A 20,167-nucleotide genomic window follows, 5' to 3' on the forward strand; every position below is an offset into this window, starting at 1 on the left:
ATACAACACCCAGTGCTCATCCCAAAAGATGCCCTCTTCAATGCCCATCACCTACCCTCCCCTCCCTCCCACCCCCCGTCAACCTCTAGGATCTTATTTAAATCAGGTCCAGGTGTGGTGAGGCAAAGCTTCTTGGGTATGACTCCTTGGGTACCACTCCTCTCTGGTTTTACTGTGAACTAAAGAGACAAGTTAGTTCCCCTCATCTCCCAACACATAATAGTCAAGCGAGGCATTGGATAACTGCTATATACCTTCTCATTCCAAACAGGGGTTGGGGGCAGGGGTGGGAAACCAGAGGCATGCAGGATTCCTGGCAATTCAAAACTCCAGCTATGCACGTGTTACCACTTCATGAGGCCTCAGTCCTGGTGCCTGCAAATTACTTACAGCTGCTCTTAACTCTCTTCTCTGGGTTCTTGGCTTTAGCCTCTGAGCTTTTTTAACAGGAGAAAAGTAAGCTGCAACTGAGGAGCCTTCTCAGTCTGCTTCCTGTTCATAAAAGGTAGGCAGTACAAAACCTCTTTTCACTTTGTATTACCTCTATCCCATTTAGCCCAAGTAGTTGCGCTTCTACCACGACAGTCCTCCAAAATACTGTTTTCTGTGAATCTTACTGGGGTTCACTCCATTAGACAAAAATCACAACCGCATATTTCTTTAAAATAAACCCTTGCATTTAAACCCGACCTTGGGTTCCCTGTGAAGCTGCTACAGGGCAATGCCCTTAAGATTTTTTGGAAGTCCTGTTGCTCAACAGATTTTGTGAGCCACACTCTTAGGACCCTTAAAGGGCCTTTTGTGTGAAAGTTTCTCCAAGGCACCTTAGATCTTTCTGAGATCTCAGCTCAAGGTTTTACAGTAATGCTGTTACTGTTTTCTTCTTTAAACCATGTTTTCCTGCCAAACCTATTAAAGGTGAATATTGAATAATACTCCTAGAATAAATTTGGTTGTTACTTCAGGAACTTGATACACTCCAAGCTTTTGCAACTTGTTTTCTAGACTCACCGCTAGGTGTATCCTATCACTACCACCTTCCCTTCTGTATATGCTCTCCTTTTGTGATCTCATCTACTCCCAACCCTTTCATGAACTTATTTCAGTATTACCTCTCTCCTTGGTTCAGTTGTGAGCTTTCTGCTGCTACTCTAAATGTCTAAAACCGAATTCATCATTTAAACTGGGGCCACTTGACTGACTCTGTTTGTTTTTTTTTAAGGTACAGGATTCTCTACGTGTCCATTAGGTCAAAGTTGTTCATTGTATATTCATATTAGTATATGGTTGCTGATTTTTGTCTGAACAGTTCTGTGATTTTTGTTAAAATTTCCAATTGTAGTTGTGAGCTTTTCCATTTCTTCTTGTAATGCTGTCAACATTTGCTTTCTAGATTGTGAGGTTATGGTATATCTGCCTGGCAAATTGGCCTTCTTTACTGCTAATAACTTTTCCCTTCAAGTTTATTTTGTCATGTGTTAATCCTGCCAGACTTGCTTTTTCTTTTCTTTTTTGTTAGTATTTTCTCTTTATCTCCAAACATTCTGGGTCATTATTTCTTTTGTTTTCTACATGACATAATGCTAGTCTGGGTTTTTTGATAGTAAGTAAAATCTGTTTACATAACTATGATTACTGGTATATTTGGACTTACTTTTACCATCCTTTTTTTCTTTTAAGCTTCAAACAGGCTTATTAATCCAGAAATACTCCCCTCTATTTGTAAATGTTGAAATTTTTAAGGTTAAACAATTCTTTTAAGTTTGTTTATTTTTGAGAGAGAAAGCACGAATGGGGGAGGGGCAGAGAGAGAGGGAAAGAGAATCCCAAGCAGGCTCCACACCGTCAGAGAGGAGCCCAACGTGGGGCTCTAACCCACGAACCACGAGATCATGACTGAGCAGGAGTTGGGTGCTTAACTGACTCAGCCACCCCTAAGGTTAAATAATTCTTATGGAAACTTTAAGAATACAGTGCAGAAGTCTAAACTAATTGAGGTCACAGACTTTTACCCACACAACGAATGAACTAAAACAACAAAAACCTTTCCTAATGCGATACAAATGGATGTTTTAAATGAAGGGAAATTTCTTGCTCATCACTGAACTAAAATCTTGGCTTGTGTTCTTATTAAACAAAAACCATGTTCCCCAAAACACAAGTTCAGCTATTGAAATTCCTTTAAAGATCTTTGCTGGTGATTCCACAATGAGGGCCATCCCGAAGTGCCATATGTGGGGCTGTATGCTCTCACTTTACCTTTTGTATTTATCCTTTCCTTTGTCCTCGTTTGCCCTTTATTGGATCAACCCAGGTGTACTGTTGTTAGTTTTTCCAATCCTCCTTTTATCCCACTACTTATTGGAAAGTTGCACATTTTATTTCTGTTTTATATTGTTATCCTTAAACTAATAAATGCATACTTGACTTATAAAGTTTAAAATATCAGGATTATTCAGATCCTGAGTAAAACAAGGATCTTAAGACTACTTATATTCTCCCTCCTCTCATCTTCCTTGTCTGTACTTTTTGACATTAGTTTCACATTGTTTTAAACCACCCTCCCCCAAATTATTTTTATATAAAATAGTTTTTGTTTTTAGCCCTGTCATATTTATTAGGTGTTTGCATTTTCTCATTGCTTTATTCCTCCTACTCTTTGAGGATTCAGCTTTCTATTTGATGAAGCAAATGTTTGACTCATTCTTGTAGCAAAGCTCTATTAGTGGTAAGTGCTCTCATTCTGACTCCAAGTGTTGCCTTGCCTTCATTCTTGATTGATCCTGAGCTGAGTGTGGATTCCAGGCTGAGAGCTGTTTTCCCTGAGCACTTCAAAGACAAAATTTCATTATCTACTATCGTCTTGGAAATGGGAAGTCAGCTGTCAGCATATTGTTTTTCCTTAGTAGGTCACCTGTCTTCTTTTTTTCTCTGAATGCTTTCAAGATTGTCCTCTGTAACTTACCTGTTTGGCAGTTTTATCACAGTATGTCTAGGTATGGGTTTTGTTTCATTTACCTTTCTTGAGATGTAGTATGCTTTCTTCAATCTGAACACTTGCGTTTTTGATTCCAGAAATACTGATTCATTGTCTCATCCATCATTGCCTTTCCCCCATTCTCCTTCTTCTCTTATTTTGGAATTTCTATTCCTGCCTCTCCTCATTCTCTGAGCCGTGTCTCTTAACTCCTTTTTTTTTTTTTTTTTCATCTCTTTTATCCCTCTGTGCCATATTCTGAATAATTTCCACAGATTTATTTTCTAGTCCATCAATTCTTTTTTCCCCAATTGTAAATAATCTTATTTAATCATTTAAAAATATATAGTACCTTCACATTGCTTAAAAGTAATTCAAAAGGCAAAAAAGGATATATAGTAAATGAAAATTGTTCTTTCCATCCCTTTTACCTCAGCTACCTTGTTCTCTTCAAGGACAACCAACATTAGTTACTGAAGATTCTCTCTTGTTTATACTACCCATTTTAAAGAGAGAATACCTGGTAAGCTCTTTAAGGGCAGGAGCTCTTTTGATTTTTAATATATCCCCACTCCACACAAGGGTTAACATGTGATAATCAATAGGTGCAAAAATAATAGGAAATACCTGGCTACCTGGATCTTAATGCCATGATTCCATAGTTACTGGTGTAGAGAGTTCAATACCCAAATTTGCAAGTTTAGGAATTTTATCAGTTTACTGTGAAACCTTCTCAGACTCAACCGTAATCAAATTTAGAACAAAGTAAGCTGATATATCAGTATGCTCATTTATTTACATTGAAATCAGTAACTGAACCAAAATATTTATATACTCCTAAAGGAATGTTTACATCGCATACTAGATTATTACCAAGTTTTCTTGCTGCCCCCCCCCCCCCCCCCCCCCCCCCCCCGGGTTGTTGGCCTCGAGCTAAAATAGTCTCTTTTCTACAATAGAGCTTAATCTGCCCTTCAGTAAGGTCACCCTTTCCCCCATGCAGGGAAATTCTTTTTCTTTAATCCCTTTTTCCAAGTTCTATATAAACTATTACTTTTCTTCATCAACTATGTCAGTCTGATTGTTATCTCAAAATCTGAAAGCACAACTGGACAGACAGACATCAGTGTTGTTTACGTTTCTTTTATTACATTCCTGTTTCCTAAGGAGATATCTTGAGGTCTTTGATTAGAATTGGATGATCCTTAAGGTTCTTTCAGCTGTATATTTGCAAACCATATTTTAGGATGAGTATTCACCTCACGTGTTGCGTATATCTTAGAGGCATTTTGTATAGTGGGTAGGAACATGGACACTGGAGCCATCTTCCTTGGGTTTCAATCCCTACTCTTTGACTTTTCAGACTGACTCCAGAGAGACTGAGATCATAACATAGATACATACATACAAACATTTATTTATTTATTGAGAAAGAGAATTTTAAGCAGGCTCCATGCTCAGCGCAGAGCCCTACGTGGGGCTTGATCCCATGACTCTGGGATCATGGCCTGAGCAGAAATCGAATCAGATGCTCAACCGACTGAGCCACCCAGGTGGCCCTAACCATTTTATTATTATGCTTAAATGCCAATGTATAAAATAAACTGGAGGTACAGGTTAATGACCCAGATAAAAGTATATGGATATATAGTATTTTAACCTTTCTATGAAATTAACAGAAAGCTGTGGTATTTATCGGTGTATTTTTATTGTATGTGTATATATGTCTTGCATATAAGTAAACCATATAGTCTGTTGCTTTAACAGAATTATATTTTGCTTCTATAGAATTGCCTTTATGATTAAATTACAAACATAGTCATTAAAATTACCTATAAACTCTTCTTGTCCCACCACCAACTTAAGGGAATAAAAAAGATTGCCAGTATTCTGAGTAAATCAAATTTCAATTATTAATTTTGACTATTTAAAAGTTCCTATATTTAATACTTGTATCTAATTAGTATAATGACCTTGCAGAGTTCTTTATCTCTGAAGGGAAAACAGGAACATAAAATAATTTGTCTAATTTGTTTAAATCATTTAATTTTTTTCTTTTTACCAGTTTCTTAAAAATTTTTTAAAGTTTATTTATTATTATCATTTTAATGTTTGTTTTTTAGAGACAGAGTACAAACGGGGGAGGGGCAGAGAGAGAGGGAGACACAGAATCTGAAGCAGGCTCCAGGCTCTGAGCTGTCACCACAGAGTCCGATTCGGGGCTGGAACGCACAAACTGCGAGATCATGACCTGAGCTGAAGTCGGACACTTAACCGACTGAGCCAACCCAGGCGCCTTTCTTTTCACCAGTTTTAATTATATATAGTATTCTTTCTTTCTTTTCTTTTTTTTTTTTAATTTTTTTAATGTTTATTTATTATTGAGAGACAGAGAGAGACAGAGCATGAGCAGGGGAGGGGCAGAGAGAGGAGGAGACAGAATCCGAAGCAGGCTCCAGGCTCTGAGTTGACAACACAGAGCCCGACGCGGGGCTCGAACTCACAAACCACGAGATTATGACTTGAGTCGAAGTCGGACACTTAACCGCCTGAGCCACCCAGGCGCCCCTAATTATATGTGGTATTCTTTCGAAATTTAGCACTGATAGATATCTCATACTTGCATAGCTGATTTCACCAAATTAACTATGGAGAACATATAATTTTAATTTAGTGTGTAATAAGTAACCCAAAAAGTGGGGGGTGGAGAGTGTGCTCTAAGACCTAAGACTTTTTTTTCCTGGTTGAGTGTTTCCTCATTGTCAGTGAGGTCAGTTTTCACCCAGTTTATGAGTAATACAACTTAAATCATCAGCAAAATCCAGTTTGGTAGTATTGTCCACATATGTCACTATATTGAAATGAGAAGAGGGGTGTCTGCGTGGCTCAGTCAGTTAAGCCTGCAACTTTGGCTCAGGTCATGATCTCACATCCGTGAGTTCTAGCCCCCTGTCAGGTTCTGTGCTGACAGTTCAGAGCCTGGAACCTGCTTCAGTTTCTGTGTCTCCCTCTCTCTCTGCCACTCCTCTGCTCATGCTCTCTCTCTCTCTCTCAAAAATAAACATTAAAAAAAAATGAGAAGAGCAGAGCTTTGAGAGAATGATCAGCAGTTGAATCCTAGTTCCATCAATTTACTGTCACCAAGATAAGGTTAACCTCTTCGTATTTGTTTCCTAATCTAGAAAATGGAGTTTATGATCGTTCCTTTCTTAAATTGCAGAGATTAGAGACAGCATTTGTTCAGTTCCTGGCACTGGTTAGATGCTGAATAAATTACATTATCCCCAATAATGAAGTAATACTGGCTCATAATAATAGTTAAGCCTTGAGTCAGTTCTTACCATAGAGAATGTAAAATAAGTGTTACAAATAATGCCACAAACATTTTCACTCTGTAATTACTGTTTTTAAATCTGATTTGCTTATTTTGGTAAAACACACCATAAGTATATTTTTAAATATACTTAAAAATATGTTAATGTGGTGTTAAATATATTCATAATGCACAGCCATCATCACCATCCATCTCTCTAACTTTTCATCTCTATAACTTTCATCCACCTCTGTAACTAAAACTGTATTCCCCCTCCCCCAGCCTCTAAAAGCCTCATTTCCCCCTCCCCCAGCCTCTGACAGCCTCTACTCTAATTATATATACAAAAGTATTGAAAACAGGGTCTCAGAGACGTATATGCACACCCATGTTCATAGCAGCATTATTCACAGTAGAGAAAACATGGAAGCAACCCAAGTGTCCATCAACAGATGAATGGATAGGCATTATGGTGTAATACATACAATGGAATAGTATTCAGTCTTAAAAAGGAAGGATGTTCTGATTTTGCTACAACATGGATGAACCTTGAGGACATTGTGCTAAATGAAATAAGCCATATAATTATTTTTAAATAAACTTATTAATTTTTTCACTCTCAAAACTATTTAAAATATTAATGTAAAACTTTGTCTTGCCAGCAGGGAACATAATTTATTCAGTTCTGTGGTATGTAAGTTATGATTTATAAATATCTAAGAACATGCTCTCTCTTCTTTTGAATGTCTAGAATTAGATATAAAACTTGAATATTCTAGACTTCTTTTCCCGCTCCTGAGTCTGTTGCTTTATTTTTTAACGTAATTAGAAGAGTTTTGTTTCAGTTTTCAAAATTCTAACTTAAAAATTAGTCCATTTTAGTGCATTGTTTGATTTTTAATTTCAGTCAGGTTATTCTATTAACTTCTGTCTTTTTTTTTTTTTTTTTTTTTTTTTTTTTTTTAGTGTTTATTTTTTAGAGAGAGCACAAGCGGGGGAGGGACAGAGAGAGAGGGAGACACAGAACCAAAGCTGTTAGCACAGAGCCTGACGCAGGGCCCAAATTCAGAAAAAGTGAGATGGTGACCTAACCCAAAGTTGGATGCTCAACTAACTGAGCCACCCAGGCGCCCCTTAACTTCTGTCTTTTTAAAAAATTTGAGTGGATAGTCTTTTTTTAAATTAACTAATTAAATTTTTTTTTTAACATTTATTCATTTTTGAGAGATAGAGACAGAGCACCCGCGGGGGAGAGGCAGAGAGAGAGGGAGACACAGAATTGGAGGCAGACTCCAGGCTCCAAGCTGTCAGCACAGAGCCTGACATGGGGCCCGAACTCAAGAAAAGTGAGATCATGACCTGAGCCAAAGTCGGACATTTAACCGACTGAGCCACCCAGGCGCGCCCCTCTTTTTTTTTTTTTTTTTTTTTTAAAGAGATGTATTGATATTGGACAAGATGGAAATGAAACTTGTGTAATTGAGATTAACATGTTGCTTACCTAATGCTAATTGCTTATAGATAAAAAGAAAATTCAAAGTGCTTCTGTGGTTAAGTGTCAGGACTTTAGTTGAGTGTTGGTTCTGGTACTAACTTCCTTTGTGGCTTTGAGAAAACCAAAACAACTGCAAAGATCAAATGTTTGAACATAAATAAAACAGTTTACCAGAAGCATTTGGTAAAAGGCAAATTAAAGCGTTTCTTTGCTTACATTTAAAATTCTTTAGGTGTTTTATTTTGATTTTATTACTATTATTTTTTAAGTAGGCTTCACACCCAGCACAGAGCCCAGAGCAGGGCTTGAACTCAACCCTGAGATCAAGACCAGAGCTGAGATCAAGAGTCAGACACTTAACCTACTGAGCCACCAAGGCACCCCTCTTTAGCTATTTTAAAAGAACTTTAGGGGCACCCGGGTGGCTCAGTCGGTTGAGCATCCAACTTCGGCTCAGGTCATGATCTCGCGGTCCGTGAGTTCGAGCCCTGCGTCAGGCTCTGTGCTGACAGTTTGGAGCCTGGAGCCTGCTTCGGATTCTGTGTCTTTCTCTCTCTCTGCCCCTCCCCTGCTCATGCTCTGTCTGTCTCTCTATCAAAAATAAATAAACATTAAAAAAAATTAAAAAAAAACTTTATTTCATTTGATTTTATAAAATCATTTAAGGGCAAGAAGATAGTGGTGGTTACCCATTTTATTAGTGGAAAAAGTATGGGCTCCAGAGTCAAACCAATAGAGAGATGCTTACCACCACTCTGTATAATCTTGGGCAAGTTTTTACCACTCTCACCCTTGATTTCTATATCTGAAAACTGGTAATATTTCCTACTTTCTCCTCATTCACAGGTGAGGAGTGGGGGTGCAGAAAAGCAGATAATTTGATCAAGGTCATGTAACTGAATTTGTGGTGGTAAAAGAATTAGAGATGATGTATGTAATATGTAAAACAGCGTCAGTCTCTAAGTGTTCAGGAAGACACTATATGTTGTTATTGATGCTGTTCTAAAAGAAACTCAAGTGCATTCAGATCAGATATGGGTTATAAATAATCTATGAGCTGAGAACTGCATCCTGTTTCAGATGTTGTTCCCCAGTTCTGATTCCAGAATTCCAAAGTGAAATTTCCAGGTTGTAAACAGCTTGAAGATAGGCAACCATGTTTTTTAATTTTCTCTTCTATTCATAGATAGTATTATTTTAGTAAAATATCCATTTGAGAAAATAGTATGCATTGGATAAGTACTTATTGATGATTGTGAATTTCTCTTGAAAAGACAAGTGTGGATATTTTTATAAATTAAAAATGGCCATTTTCTGAAAAAGCATTTCCTTTAAGGGCTAATTTCTTCATTCTGTTATTTTAAAAAGTTGCCACTGGAGGATAATTTTAGGACTTTCATTATAAGAGTCTTTTGTTTTCACATTGATATAAGAAAAAAAAAAATGAGAAAGCTATAGAGAAAGCTGACCTCTGAAGAATTTCTGTGTGGGGAATTAACTAAGGCATAGAAGTCCATAAACCGTTTTTCTCCATTTAGTTTTTTTTTTTATTTTCAACAAACTGTACTTCTAGTTAGTGAAAGTTGGCAGTTCTTTTAGTATCAGGCCAAATTCCATTCTCATAAACTCAGAGTTCATAGGACACAATGAAGTCTAACTTCAACCCTAAATTGAATGTATTTTAATAAAGATTGTCCATTTAGGGCTCAGCTTACCTTAAAACATTCTTTAAGAATAGTAAACTTTAAAGGGAAAAAGAATAGTACATTTTATAATGAATCTTGTAATGTATATCCTAGTTTAAAATAATAGTATGTGTAGTTTTAGTCTGATAAAAGTAATATATCTGTGAATGATGCTGACATACCAATATACCTTTCTTCATTAGAATATAATTTTGTGATATTTAGAGATAATCAAATCTTTATATTTGGAGCAAATGACTTCTTCCTTAGAAACTTAAAATTCCTGTGTTTCATCACTAGAAACTTGTTTGTTTACAAGTAGCAATTAACAAGTGGAAAGAGATTGTCAAATGCATAACAATGAGATATTTTTCTTCCTTCATTATCTTCCTGTGCTTGGTCAGGATTTTTTTTCTTTCACAAGCCCTTTAGAGTTCTGATGCATTGGTCTACCATGTGTCTTTGTCTTTTTGTTCGCTGATGTATCCAAGAGCCTGGAGCAGAGCTTGGCTCGTAGTGGATCCCAAATATTTGCTGAATGAGAGAATAAAGGGTCTCTTGTTCTGCTTTTGGGCATCTTTGGTATGCATCTTGCTTTTTTATACTTACCAAATACATTGTGGGGTTTAGCCGTTATTCACTAGATTTTGACTCATCCACTGGACTCTGAATTATAGTGTGATATCATTTATAGTCACAGCTGTGCTTTGTAATGATAAGAGGGACAGAACTTACAAACTGAGAAAACAATGTAGTCCAAAAAGTCCACACTATAAGGACAGAAGGTAGATTAGTGTCTGCCTGGAGCTGGGATTGGAGGTGAGAACAGAAAGTGACTGCACGTGGGCAGTAGGAAACTGTTTGGGGTAAAGGAAATTCTGAAATTGGATCGTGGTGATCGTTGTACAGCTCTGTAAACTTACTAAAAATCATTGAGTTGTTAAATGAATGAATTTATGGTATGTAAACTGTACCTCAGTAAAACTGTTGAAAAGAAAACAAAACCAAGTTGAGAGTTTAAAATTGTTTCAATTTGTTGCTAATTAGAAAACTAGGATGATGTAATTATTTTCTTTATTTCTTACTTTGGGTAGGACTTGTTGCTATAGATAAATGACTAATTTACCTAAAACCAGGTTTTCTGTGAAGTATTTCAGGACAAAGAAATGTTCATTTTATTCTCTGGTAAAGTACTTTCTTCTGTGATATTGGCTTGGAATTTTTAAGGCTTTTAATATAAAACATCTTGTTTCATCTAATTTTCTTACCATCTTTATTGGAAATAATCCAGAACTATAAAATGAATAGATGTAAATTATTCCACATTGCTGATAGTTTGTTTACATTTGGTTACAAAAGTAGGACATGTTATTTTCTTCCGTTGCCTTTCTGAAAGATTAGTTTATTTAGATTGCTTTGTTTTCGTTGTTTAAAGGAAATTATGGACTCTCCCTCACGTACTATCCTTCTCTCTCCCCACCTTTTTTTTTTGGTTAGGAGATTATTTGTATTTTAAATTTTGTTTATTTATTTTGAGAGAGAGAAAGAGAGAGCAAGTGCAAGTGGGGGAGGGGCAGAGAGAGAGAGAGAGAGAGAGAGAGAGAGAGAATCCCAAGCAGTCTCTGTGCTAATAGCAGACATGGGGCTTGAACTCACAAACCGTGAGATCATGACCTGAGCTGAAATCAAGAGTAGGACACTCAACCAGAGATTATTTGTATTTTAAAATTACTTGTTGGGAGAAAAAAGTTTTTTTTTTCCATGAAACTATTATTCTTGTGCAGATTTTTGTATTCTGTATGTTTCTCCTCCAGAGTATAGCTAGCCCCTTTAAAAATTTGTACCCTGAAAAATGATTTATGAAAGCTTTCCCACAAGTCTAATAAAAGCCAAATCGTGTAAAGGTCTGATTAATGTTATTGAGATCAGTTAACTCTGAAGTCCGAAGGTATCAAGCGTTGGCAAGGATGTGAGGACCTCAGACATTGTAAGTAAAAGGCACTTGGATTTTAAGAATTAATTGAGGTGGCTTGATTTCTCATTGGTTAGATCATTGTGCAGTTACTCTGTGGCCTGAAACTATTAGATGGTAATAGTTATGTTACTATTATAATTGATAATATATATAGTGCTGGCTGTCTATCAGACACTGTTATAAAGGCTTTTTTTCTTAAGGAACTCATTTAATTCTGATAAGAATACTATGAAGTGAGGACTATTACCATCCTCATTTAACACATGAAGGCAAAGAAGTCACAACTCCCCCGAGGTCACACAGCTAGAAAATGTAGGCAGGCAGGCAAGGCCCATCATCACTATACCATAATGAAAGGACTGTTTTCCTTCTTTTCTTTTTTTTTCCAGAAGAAAAAAAAAGGCTTCAACCTGAAAGGGTTCAAAAATCCTTAGTATAAAAAAATAAGAGTGGATACTTTAATGCTAGATGGAGAAACATGTTCTTTCATTTCCTTCTTTATTTTTATTTTCCCTTGTTCTCATCTGTTGTTTTTATGTTTCTGTTATTTACATACTTATATTTTTATGTTATTTATGTTCCTTTCCATTGTTACTTTATGAATCAGTATTATTTTCAGCAATGGACATACTCTGATTACTCATGCTTTTTCATAGAATACTAGGCTGATAGTTCAAATAGTATTATTTGACTTTAGTCAGAAATATTTTATTAGGATTTCTTTTATGTGCCTGATAGTTTAATCAATTGTCCACTTGGATTGGTTGAACATTTCTGTGGGAACTCTTCAAGCGTTACCTGCTGCTTAGAAGGTGTGGAGTTTAAATGCACCTTCCATTTCTATCTACCTTTTGAGAAATATGTATTAATGTAACTCAAAAGGTAAATTTCATGTAAGAATGCTTATGGCTGTTGATTAAATGGTGATGCAAGTATCAATATAAATAAGCAAAAAAATTTTAATAAAGTGATGTGTTGAATTAAACTGATGGTTTTATCATTTTTAGTGGATAAATAAAAACCAAAAAGTTTGTGAACATTTTAATAAGCTTATCCTACAATAAATTATCTCACAGTATGGATATATTTTGAGGAAAAGTTCAAGGTGTTATTTTTTTAATCATTCATTCCCATTCCTTTGTTTTTATTTTATTTTTTAGGATTTTGGCCCCTAACAGTAATTTTCAAGATGTTGAGACCCTCTATAACTTCCTAGTCAAGTATGAGGTATGAGAAATATTTTGACTTGTTTATCGTATTTCCACCATAAGCAAGTTTTACTATAAACATGGTAGAATTCTAAAATGCGACAGAATTCTATTTAACTGACATTTGCTTTACATTCTTAAATACCACAGGAGTTTGTCAAAGACCTATTAAACTTTTTCTTTCACTCTTGAAGTAAAAACATAGAGTTCTATAATCCTACACTTTGTCCAACACAGAATTGTCTGTCATTAGGGGTGCTGTTGACATTTTGGACAGGTCATTTCATCATTGTGTGGAACACTGTGGGTATTTAGCATCTCTGCTCCTCAGCTGCTAAATCCCAATATCTGAGTCATTGTGAGTACACCTCACTCAGCTGGCATACACCAGCGGCCCCTCGCGAGAAAGCATCACCTCTGTTTGAGAGCCGGTGATCAGGGAAAAGGAAAGCTATAATTTCGTTTCCTCTGTAGCAGCAGCATAGGCCCTGGTGGTGGAGCTTAGAGGTGTGACTCTGATGTAGTTTGTCACATAACTTGAAGGCTTTCCCCATCAGTGCTGATCCAGGGAAAGTATTCTGTAGATCTTCAGTTTGTTTGCCCATGTTCCTGAGCGTTCTTTCTTTTCGTGTGTGTGTGTGTGTGTGTGTGTGTGTGTGTGTGTGTGTGTGTAATTTTTTTTTTTTAATGTTCTAAGTGAAGGAATGTGACATTCAAGTCTCACATCTCTTATAGAGTTAAACTTTTTAAAATATATTCCCTTTTATTTCTGGTTTGCTCTTTATTTAACTTTTTGGATGTAACATACAAAGAACACATGCTGGGATCAAACTACCTGTGTTCAAATGTTGGTTCTACCCCTTGTTAACTGTGTGCTCAAAAAGAGTTATTTAGTTCTCTTTGCCTTAGTTTCTTCATCTGTAAAGTGGGAATAACATCAGTAGATAAATTATAGATATTCTTGTAAAGACTAAATAATTTAACATATATGAAGTGCCCCAAACAGTACCAGACACAGAGTAAGTGTTCAATGGTGTTACCTATTTTATAGAAAGAGTTGTGTTTTCCATCACTGATACACAATTTTTGAAAATTTAGGCACTGTGCTATTTGAGTTATCTGAGAAAAAGAATCTCTCGGACACCAGGGTGGCTCAGTCTATTAAACATCCAACTTCAGCTCAAGTCCTGATCTCACGGTTCGTGGGTTCAAGCCCCGCGTCAGGCTCTGTGCTGACAGCTCAGAGCCTGAAGCCTTCTTCAGATTCTGTGTCTCCCTTTCTCTCTACCCCTCTCCTGCTTGTGCTCTTGTCTCTCTCTGTCTCTTTCTCTCTCTCAAAAATAAGTAAACATTAAAAAAAGAAAGAATTTCTATTAATTTCCAGATTCTGGAAATTTCCAGACTCCCTGCACATGAGTAGAATATAGCCTAAATCAATAGTAAGCCTCAAAAAATATAGAATTCAGTCACTGACTGTGTGCTCCAAGTGTGTCATGACTAATCTTTGTATGATCAATGACTTGTATTTATAGTATTGTAAATTATATCTGAATTGTGATATTTGTGAACTTAAACATATTAGTTTAAATATATTATTAGTTTAATTATTAATTATTATTATTAGTTTAAGCATATTAGCTTGATAGTGTGAAAAAGACATTTCTTTAGAAAATGTCTGTAAATCAAACTTTTTCCTAAATAGACCTTTCCCAACAGTTTATAAACTTAGTATTTAAATGAAAGTGAAGGCTCTTCAGTAAGGGTCAACTATAATATTCAGGTGTTGTTAGAGTTGAATAATTTTTTCTTTCAGCTTGAGTTATTTCTAATGTTCAGGATATAAACAAGATATGGTTGCTTCTACTTTTAAAATAGTCTACCTTGCAGGGGGCGGGTGGCACCCAGGTGGCTCAGTTGGTTAAGCGGCCGACTTCGGCTCAGGTCATTATCTCATGGTTCACTAGTTCGAGACCTGTGTCGGGCTCTGTGCTGACAGCTCGGAGCCTGGAGCCTTCTTGGGCTTCTGTGTCTCACTCTCTCTCTGTCTCAAAAATAAATAAACGTTAAAAAAATTAAAATAAAAATGTCTACCTGGGGCAACTGGCTGGCTCAGTCAGTAGAGCATGAGACTCTTGATCTTGGGGTTGTAGGTTTGAGCCCCACGTTAGGTGTAGACATTACTTGAAAAGTAAATAAATAGTGGTGCCTGGGTGGCTCAGTCAGTTAACATCTGACTTCGGCTCAGGTTGTGATCTCCTGGCTCATGAGTTTGAGCCCTGCATGGGGCTCTCTGCCGATAGCATGGAAACAGTATGGAGCCCGCTTCAGATCCTCTGTCCCCCCGCCGCCCTGCACTTCTCCCGCTTATGCTGTCTGTCTCTCTCAAAAATAAAAAAAAAAACCTTAAAAAAAGTAAATAAAATCTTTAAAATAGTCTACTTATGTGACCCCAGATCTGCTTCAGTCCTTTAAATAGAATTATTGTAACTTCTTTAAAAACTTGTGCTTTGTTTTTTAGAAACGAAATATTGAATGTGTGCATTAGAAATCTTCTAGGGGCGCCTGGGTGGCTCGGTCAGTTGAGCGTCCGACTTCAGCTCAGGTCACGATCTCACGGTCCGTGAGTTCGAGCCCCGCGTCGGGCTCTGGGCTGATGGCTCAGAGCCTGGAGCCTGCTTCCGATTCTGTGTCTCCCTCTCTCTCTGCCCCTCCCCCGTTCATGCTCTGTCTCTCTCTGTCTCAAAAATAAATAAACGTTAAAAAAAAAAAATTAAAAAAAAAAACCTTCTAAAATGCTAGGCTAGTTGAAGGCTGAATCTATTTTTTTTTAAGATGTTTATTTACTCTTGATATATAGAGAGAGAGACAGAGTGAGAGTGGGGGAAGGGGAGAGAGAGAAAGAGAGAGGGAGGGAGGGAGGGAGGGAGAAACAGAATCTGAAGCAGGCTCCAGGCTCTGAGCTGTCAGCACAGAGCCTGATGCTGGGCTTGAATCTGTGAACTGCAAAATCATGACCTGAGCTGAAGTCCGGTGCTTAACCAATTGAGCCACCCAGGCACCCTGAAGCCTGAATCTATCGATAAGAGCCAGTAGTAGTAGAATTTAGTGTTTGATGGAGAACACATTTTTTTCTTTCCACTTGATCTACAAAATGATACTTAATTCTAATACTCAATTCCACTAACCCCAGAACCATAGATCACTTCTGGTTCTTTGAACAGATTAAGTTGTAACTACAGGACTAGTATTTTTACACATAGTTCGGTGTTAGCCTAGCATTGTGATCACCAAACTTCTGATTGTTCCTGCTGTTTTTATGCGAACGCTGGAAACTTGACATTCTCTCTCAGAATATGGGTCACTCTAATTGTGCTCTTTCTGCTCATTTGACTTCATGTGCATTTTAAGTAACTACATCTTGGTTCTTTTCAGGTAAATAAAAATGTCCAATTCACTGCCCAGGAACTTTATGATTGTGTCTCACAGACTGAGTATCGGTAAGTCCCATCTGTATTTAGATACACGGTTGTCATCAGCTTTTACCGTACATGGCTCCACTTGATGTGTTGGCAGAGGATTCTCTTTATGTCTTTACTACACTCTGATTTTATTTTACCTTTATTAATGTGAAATAGTTCATACATACAAAAGAGTTCTGTGCGTGTGTGCGCGCGCATATATAAAAGCAGGTATAAGGTTTAATGTGGCTCTCAAATTTTTTGGCCTGAGGACTCCTTTATATTTTACAAAATTTTGTCTCGTTTTTGTAGGTCATCTCTATTTGCTGTATTATAAATTAGAATTGAAAATTTTTTAAACATTCATTTCAAAATAATAACTAATTAATTACATGTTAAGATAGGAGCATATAATTATGAAAATAATTTTTCCCAAACAAAAAGAGTGAGGTTCTACACTTTGCAAGTCTCTTAACATCTGGTTTAATTGAAGACAGATGGGTTCTCGTAGTTGCTTTTGAATGGAGTTTGCTTTGATGATAATGTCATGTACCACTGGAAAACTGTTGCACATTCTTGCAAGAATGAGAATGCAAAAGGCAAATCATGTCTTTGTCTTATTATGAAAATAGCTTTGACCCCTTTGACCTCACAACCCCTTATTTTCCCCACACCATGTTTCAAAGAATAACTAGTATAAAAACTACTCACGCCTACCCTTCAGTTGACAAAACAGACCTTTACCCATCTCTGTGTATATCCTCCCTTTCATCCTCTCCTCAGAGATTTGTGTTTATAATTCTCATCTTTATGGGTATATGTATCAGTAAATATATGTTGATCAATTTCATCTGTTTATGTACGTAATAGTATCATATATGTTCTTTTAAAAAATAATTTTGTTTATTGCATTCATGTGTAATAAAGGGGAAGGAGTAGAAAATCTGATTCTTTAATATTCAAGGTGTATATGTGAAGCCCTCCAATCCTGAGCCCCGGCAAACAAATTCATGAGGAGCAAAAACTCACTTAATGCCATTAGTGTTGCCCTCTGTCTCATACTCCCCACCTCCCGTCCCCTGCTATTATTTTTTGACTTTTGAAAATTATCCATGTTGAGGCATGGAGCAGTAGTTGGCTTGCTAATAGTTCTATTATGGCATAACATATTCATTCCAAATGATCACCTTTGTGCCGTGCAAAGTCAAGCAAGAAAAGGGCTCTTGGGAAAAATGGGCTGAGGCACATCACTCAAAAACTTAATAAGAAAGCTATTTGAAAAAAAAAAAGGAACCTAATCAAAGTCGTATCAGTTTTACACCTGTTACGTGGTTAAGAAATATATGAATGTGATAAAAAAAAAAAATCTGACACTTTTCCTTGAAAAAAAGCTGAGGTTTGCATGGGGAAGTGAAGTGGTCCTTGGAAGGGTTGCAGCTTGTGGGTTCATGCAGTGTGGTGGAGGGAGGGTTGTCTGAAGTTGAATGTAAAGTTGCCACACCAAATGTGAATGAGGCACTGGTACATGTTTAAAGTGTGTGCAGGTGTGTGTTTTGTGTATTCCTAAGTAGCTTGGTTTGGCTGAGTACAGTTTTCTCTGTTCATCACTGTTGGATATAAGAAAATGTGAAATTTGCATCATGCTCAAATTCTTTAATATAGCAGTGGTGTTGGAACAAATTCGTGTGTTCAAAACAAGTGCTGTAGCAAAACTGACTGTACTTTCACTGCTGTGTAATATGCCATTTCTATCACTAAACCAGTTTATTTGCTAGTTTTAACTTGCACATGTACCTGTGTTGTTACAAAACTTCATGAGCAGGTGCAATGACAGTGTTAACATCAAAGTAATTTTTCCAAGAAAAATTATTGGGCATGTCCGTTGTAGCTGGAGGTGGGTGAAAACAATTTTTTTTCTAACTTTAATCTTTAGAGTGTCAATCAGTTATACTCTTATGATAGAACTTCACAAATAGGCCACAGAAAGGTTTGTGTACATGACATTTGTGTCAAAAATATAATGTCTGCAAAATTCAATACTTTAAGAAAAATCATTCACCACAATCAAGTAGGATTTATTCTTAGGTTCGGAGGGTGGTTCAATATTCACAAATCAATCAACATGATACATCACACCAGTAAGAGAAAGGATAAGAACCATATGATCATTCCTTGTCAGGAACAAAACAGGGATGTCTACTTTTCTTACTTTTATGAAACATAGTACTGGAAGTCCTAGCCAAAGCAATCAGGCAACAGAAAGAAATAAAAAGCATCCCAGTAAGTAAGGAAGAAGTCAAACTTTAGTTATTTGCAGACGGCATGATACTTTATATAGAAAACTCTAAAGATTCCACCAACAAACTTCTAGAACTGGTAAATGAATTCAGTAAAGTCACAGGATACAAAATCAGTATACAGAAATCTGTTGCATTTCTATACACTAATGATAAGAAGAAAGAGAAACTAAGAAAACCATCCCATTTACCGTTGCATCGTAAACTATGAGATACCTCTGAATAAACGTAACCAAAGAGGTGAAAGGCCTTTACTCTGAAAACTATAAAACAGTGTTGAAAGGAATTGAAGATGACACAAACAAATGGAAAGACATTCCATGCTCCTGGTTTGGAAGAACAAATTTGTTAAATGTCTATGTTACCCAAAGCAATTTATACATTTAATGCAATCCCTATCAAAATACCAATGGCATTTTCCCTAGAACTAGAACAAACAGTTCTAAAATTTGTATGGAACCACAAAAGACCCTGAATAGCCAAAGCAATCTTGGAAAAATAAAAGCAGAGCTGGAGGTATCACAGTTCCTGACTTCAAGGTATATTACAAAGCTATAGTGATCAAGACGGTATGGTGCTGGTACAGAAATAGACATACAGATCAATGGAACAGAACAGAAAACCCAGAAATGACCCTACAACTCTGTGGTCAGTTAGCCTTCGACAGAGCAGGAAAGAACATCCAATGGGGAAAAAGTCTCGTCAACAAGTGGTGTTGGGAAAACTGGACAGCGACATGCAGAAAATGAAACTGGGCCACTTTCTTACACCATACACAAAAATAAATTCAAAATGGATTAAAAACCTAAATGTGAGACAGGAAACCATTAAAATTCTAGAAGAGAGCTCAGGCAGCAATTTCTCTGACATTGGCCTTACCAGCTTTTTTCTAGATAGGTCTCCTGAGGCAAGGAAAACAAAAGCAAAAATAAACTATTGGGACTACATCAAAATAAAAAGCTTCTGACAGCAAAGGAAACAATGAATAAAACTAAAAGGCAACTTACTTGGGAGAAAATATTTACAAACGACGTATCTGATAAAGGATTAGTATCCAAAGTATATAAAGAACTTCTAAAACTCAATACCCCCCAAAACAAAGAATTCAATTTAAAAATGGGCAGAAGACAAGAACAGACATTTCTCCAAAGAATACCTCCAGATGGCCAACAGACACATGAAAAGATGCTCAACATCACTCAGGGAAATGCATATCAAAACTACAGTGAAGTATCACCCCACACCTGTCAGAATGGCTAAAATAAATACAATAAACAACAGGTATTATCAAGGATGTGGGGAAAAAAGGAACACTTGTACACTGTTGGTGGGAATGCAAACTAGTGCAGCCATTCTGGAATGCCACATGGAAGTTCCTGAAAAAGTTACAAATAGAACTGCCATACAATCCAGTAATTGCACTACTGGGTATTTGCCCAAAGAATATAAGAACACTAATTCAGAGGGATACATGCACCACCCCTATGTGTATGGCAGCATTCTTTACAATAGCCAAGATATGGAAACGGCCTAAGTGTCCACTGATTGATGGATAGATGAAGAAGATTTGGTGTGTGTGTGTGTGTGTGTATACACATACATACACACACACACACACACACACACACACACACACACACACACATATGAAAAGGAGTATTATTCAGCCATAAAAAAAATGAAGTGTTACCATTTGCAAGGACATGGATGGAGCTAGAGAGTATAATCCTGAGCTAAATCAGTCAGTCAGAGAAAGACA

General features: G+C 36.8%; 1 protein-coding gene across 6 annotated transcripts in view; it reads left to right on the top strand.

The window, feature by feature from the left end:
- The window catches only part of SWT1 (SWT1 RNA endoribonuclease homolog), a 106,020-nt gene that overhangs the window by 71,737 nt on the left and 14,116 nt on the right, over window positions 1-20,167 (top strand). For 5 of the 6 annotated variants that reach the window (XR_002074504.2, XM_019426910.2, XM_019426881.2 and 2 more), the window contains 2 exons: window positions 12,606-12,672; window positions 16,086-16,150. Coding sequence is in view for 4 of the 6 variants with exons in the window: in XM_019426910.2 (XP_019282455.1) it covers window positions 12,606-12,672; window positions 16,086-16,150 (132 nt within the window). In the remaining 2 variants the exon portion in view is untranslated. The remainder of the gene's footprint in view (window positions 1-12,605; window positions 12,673-16,085; window positions 16,151-20,167) is intronic. The other variant, XR_002074505.2, reaches the window with a different exon arrangement.

The sequence above is a fragment of the Panthera pardus genome, unplaced genomic scaffold (assembly GCF_024362965.1).
Source record: "Panthera pardus isolate Hobbes unplaced genomic scaffold, ASM2436296v1 HiC_scaffold_21, whole genome shotgun sequence".
Classification (NCBI taxonomy): domain Eukaryota; kingdom Metazoa; phylum Chordata; class Mammalia; order Carnivora; family Felidae; genus Panthera; species Panthera pardus.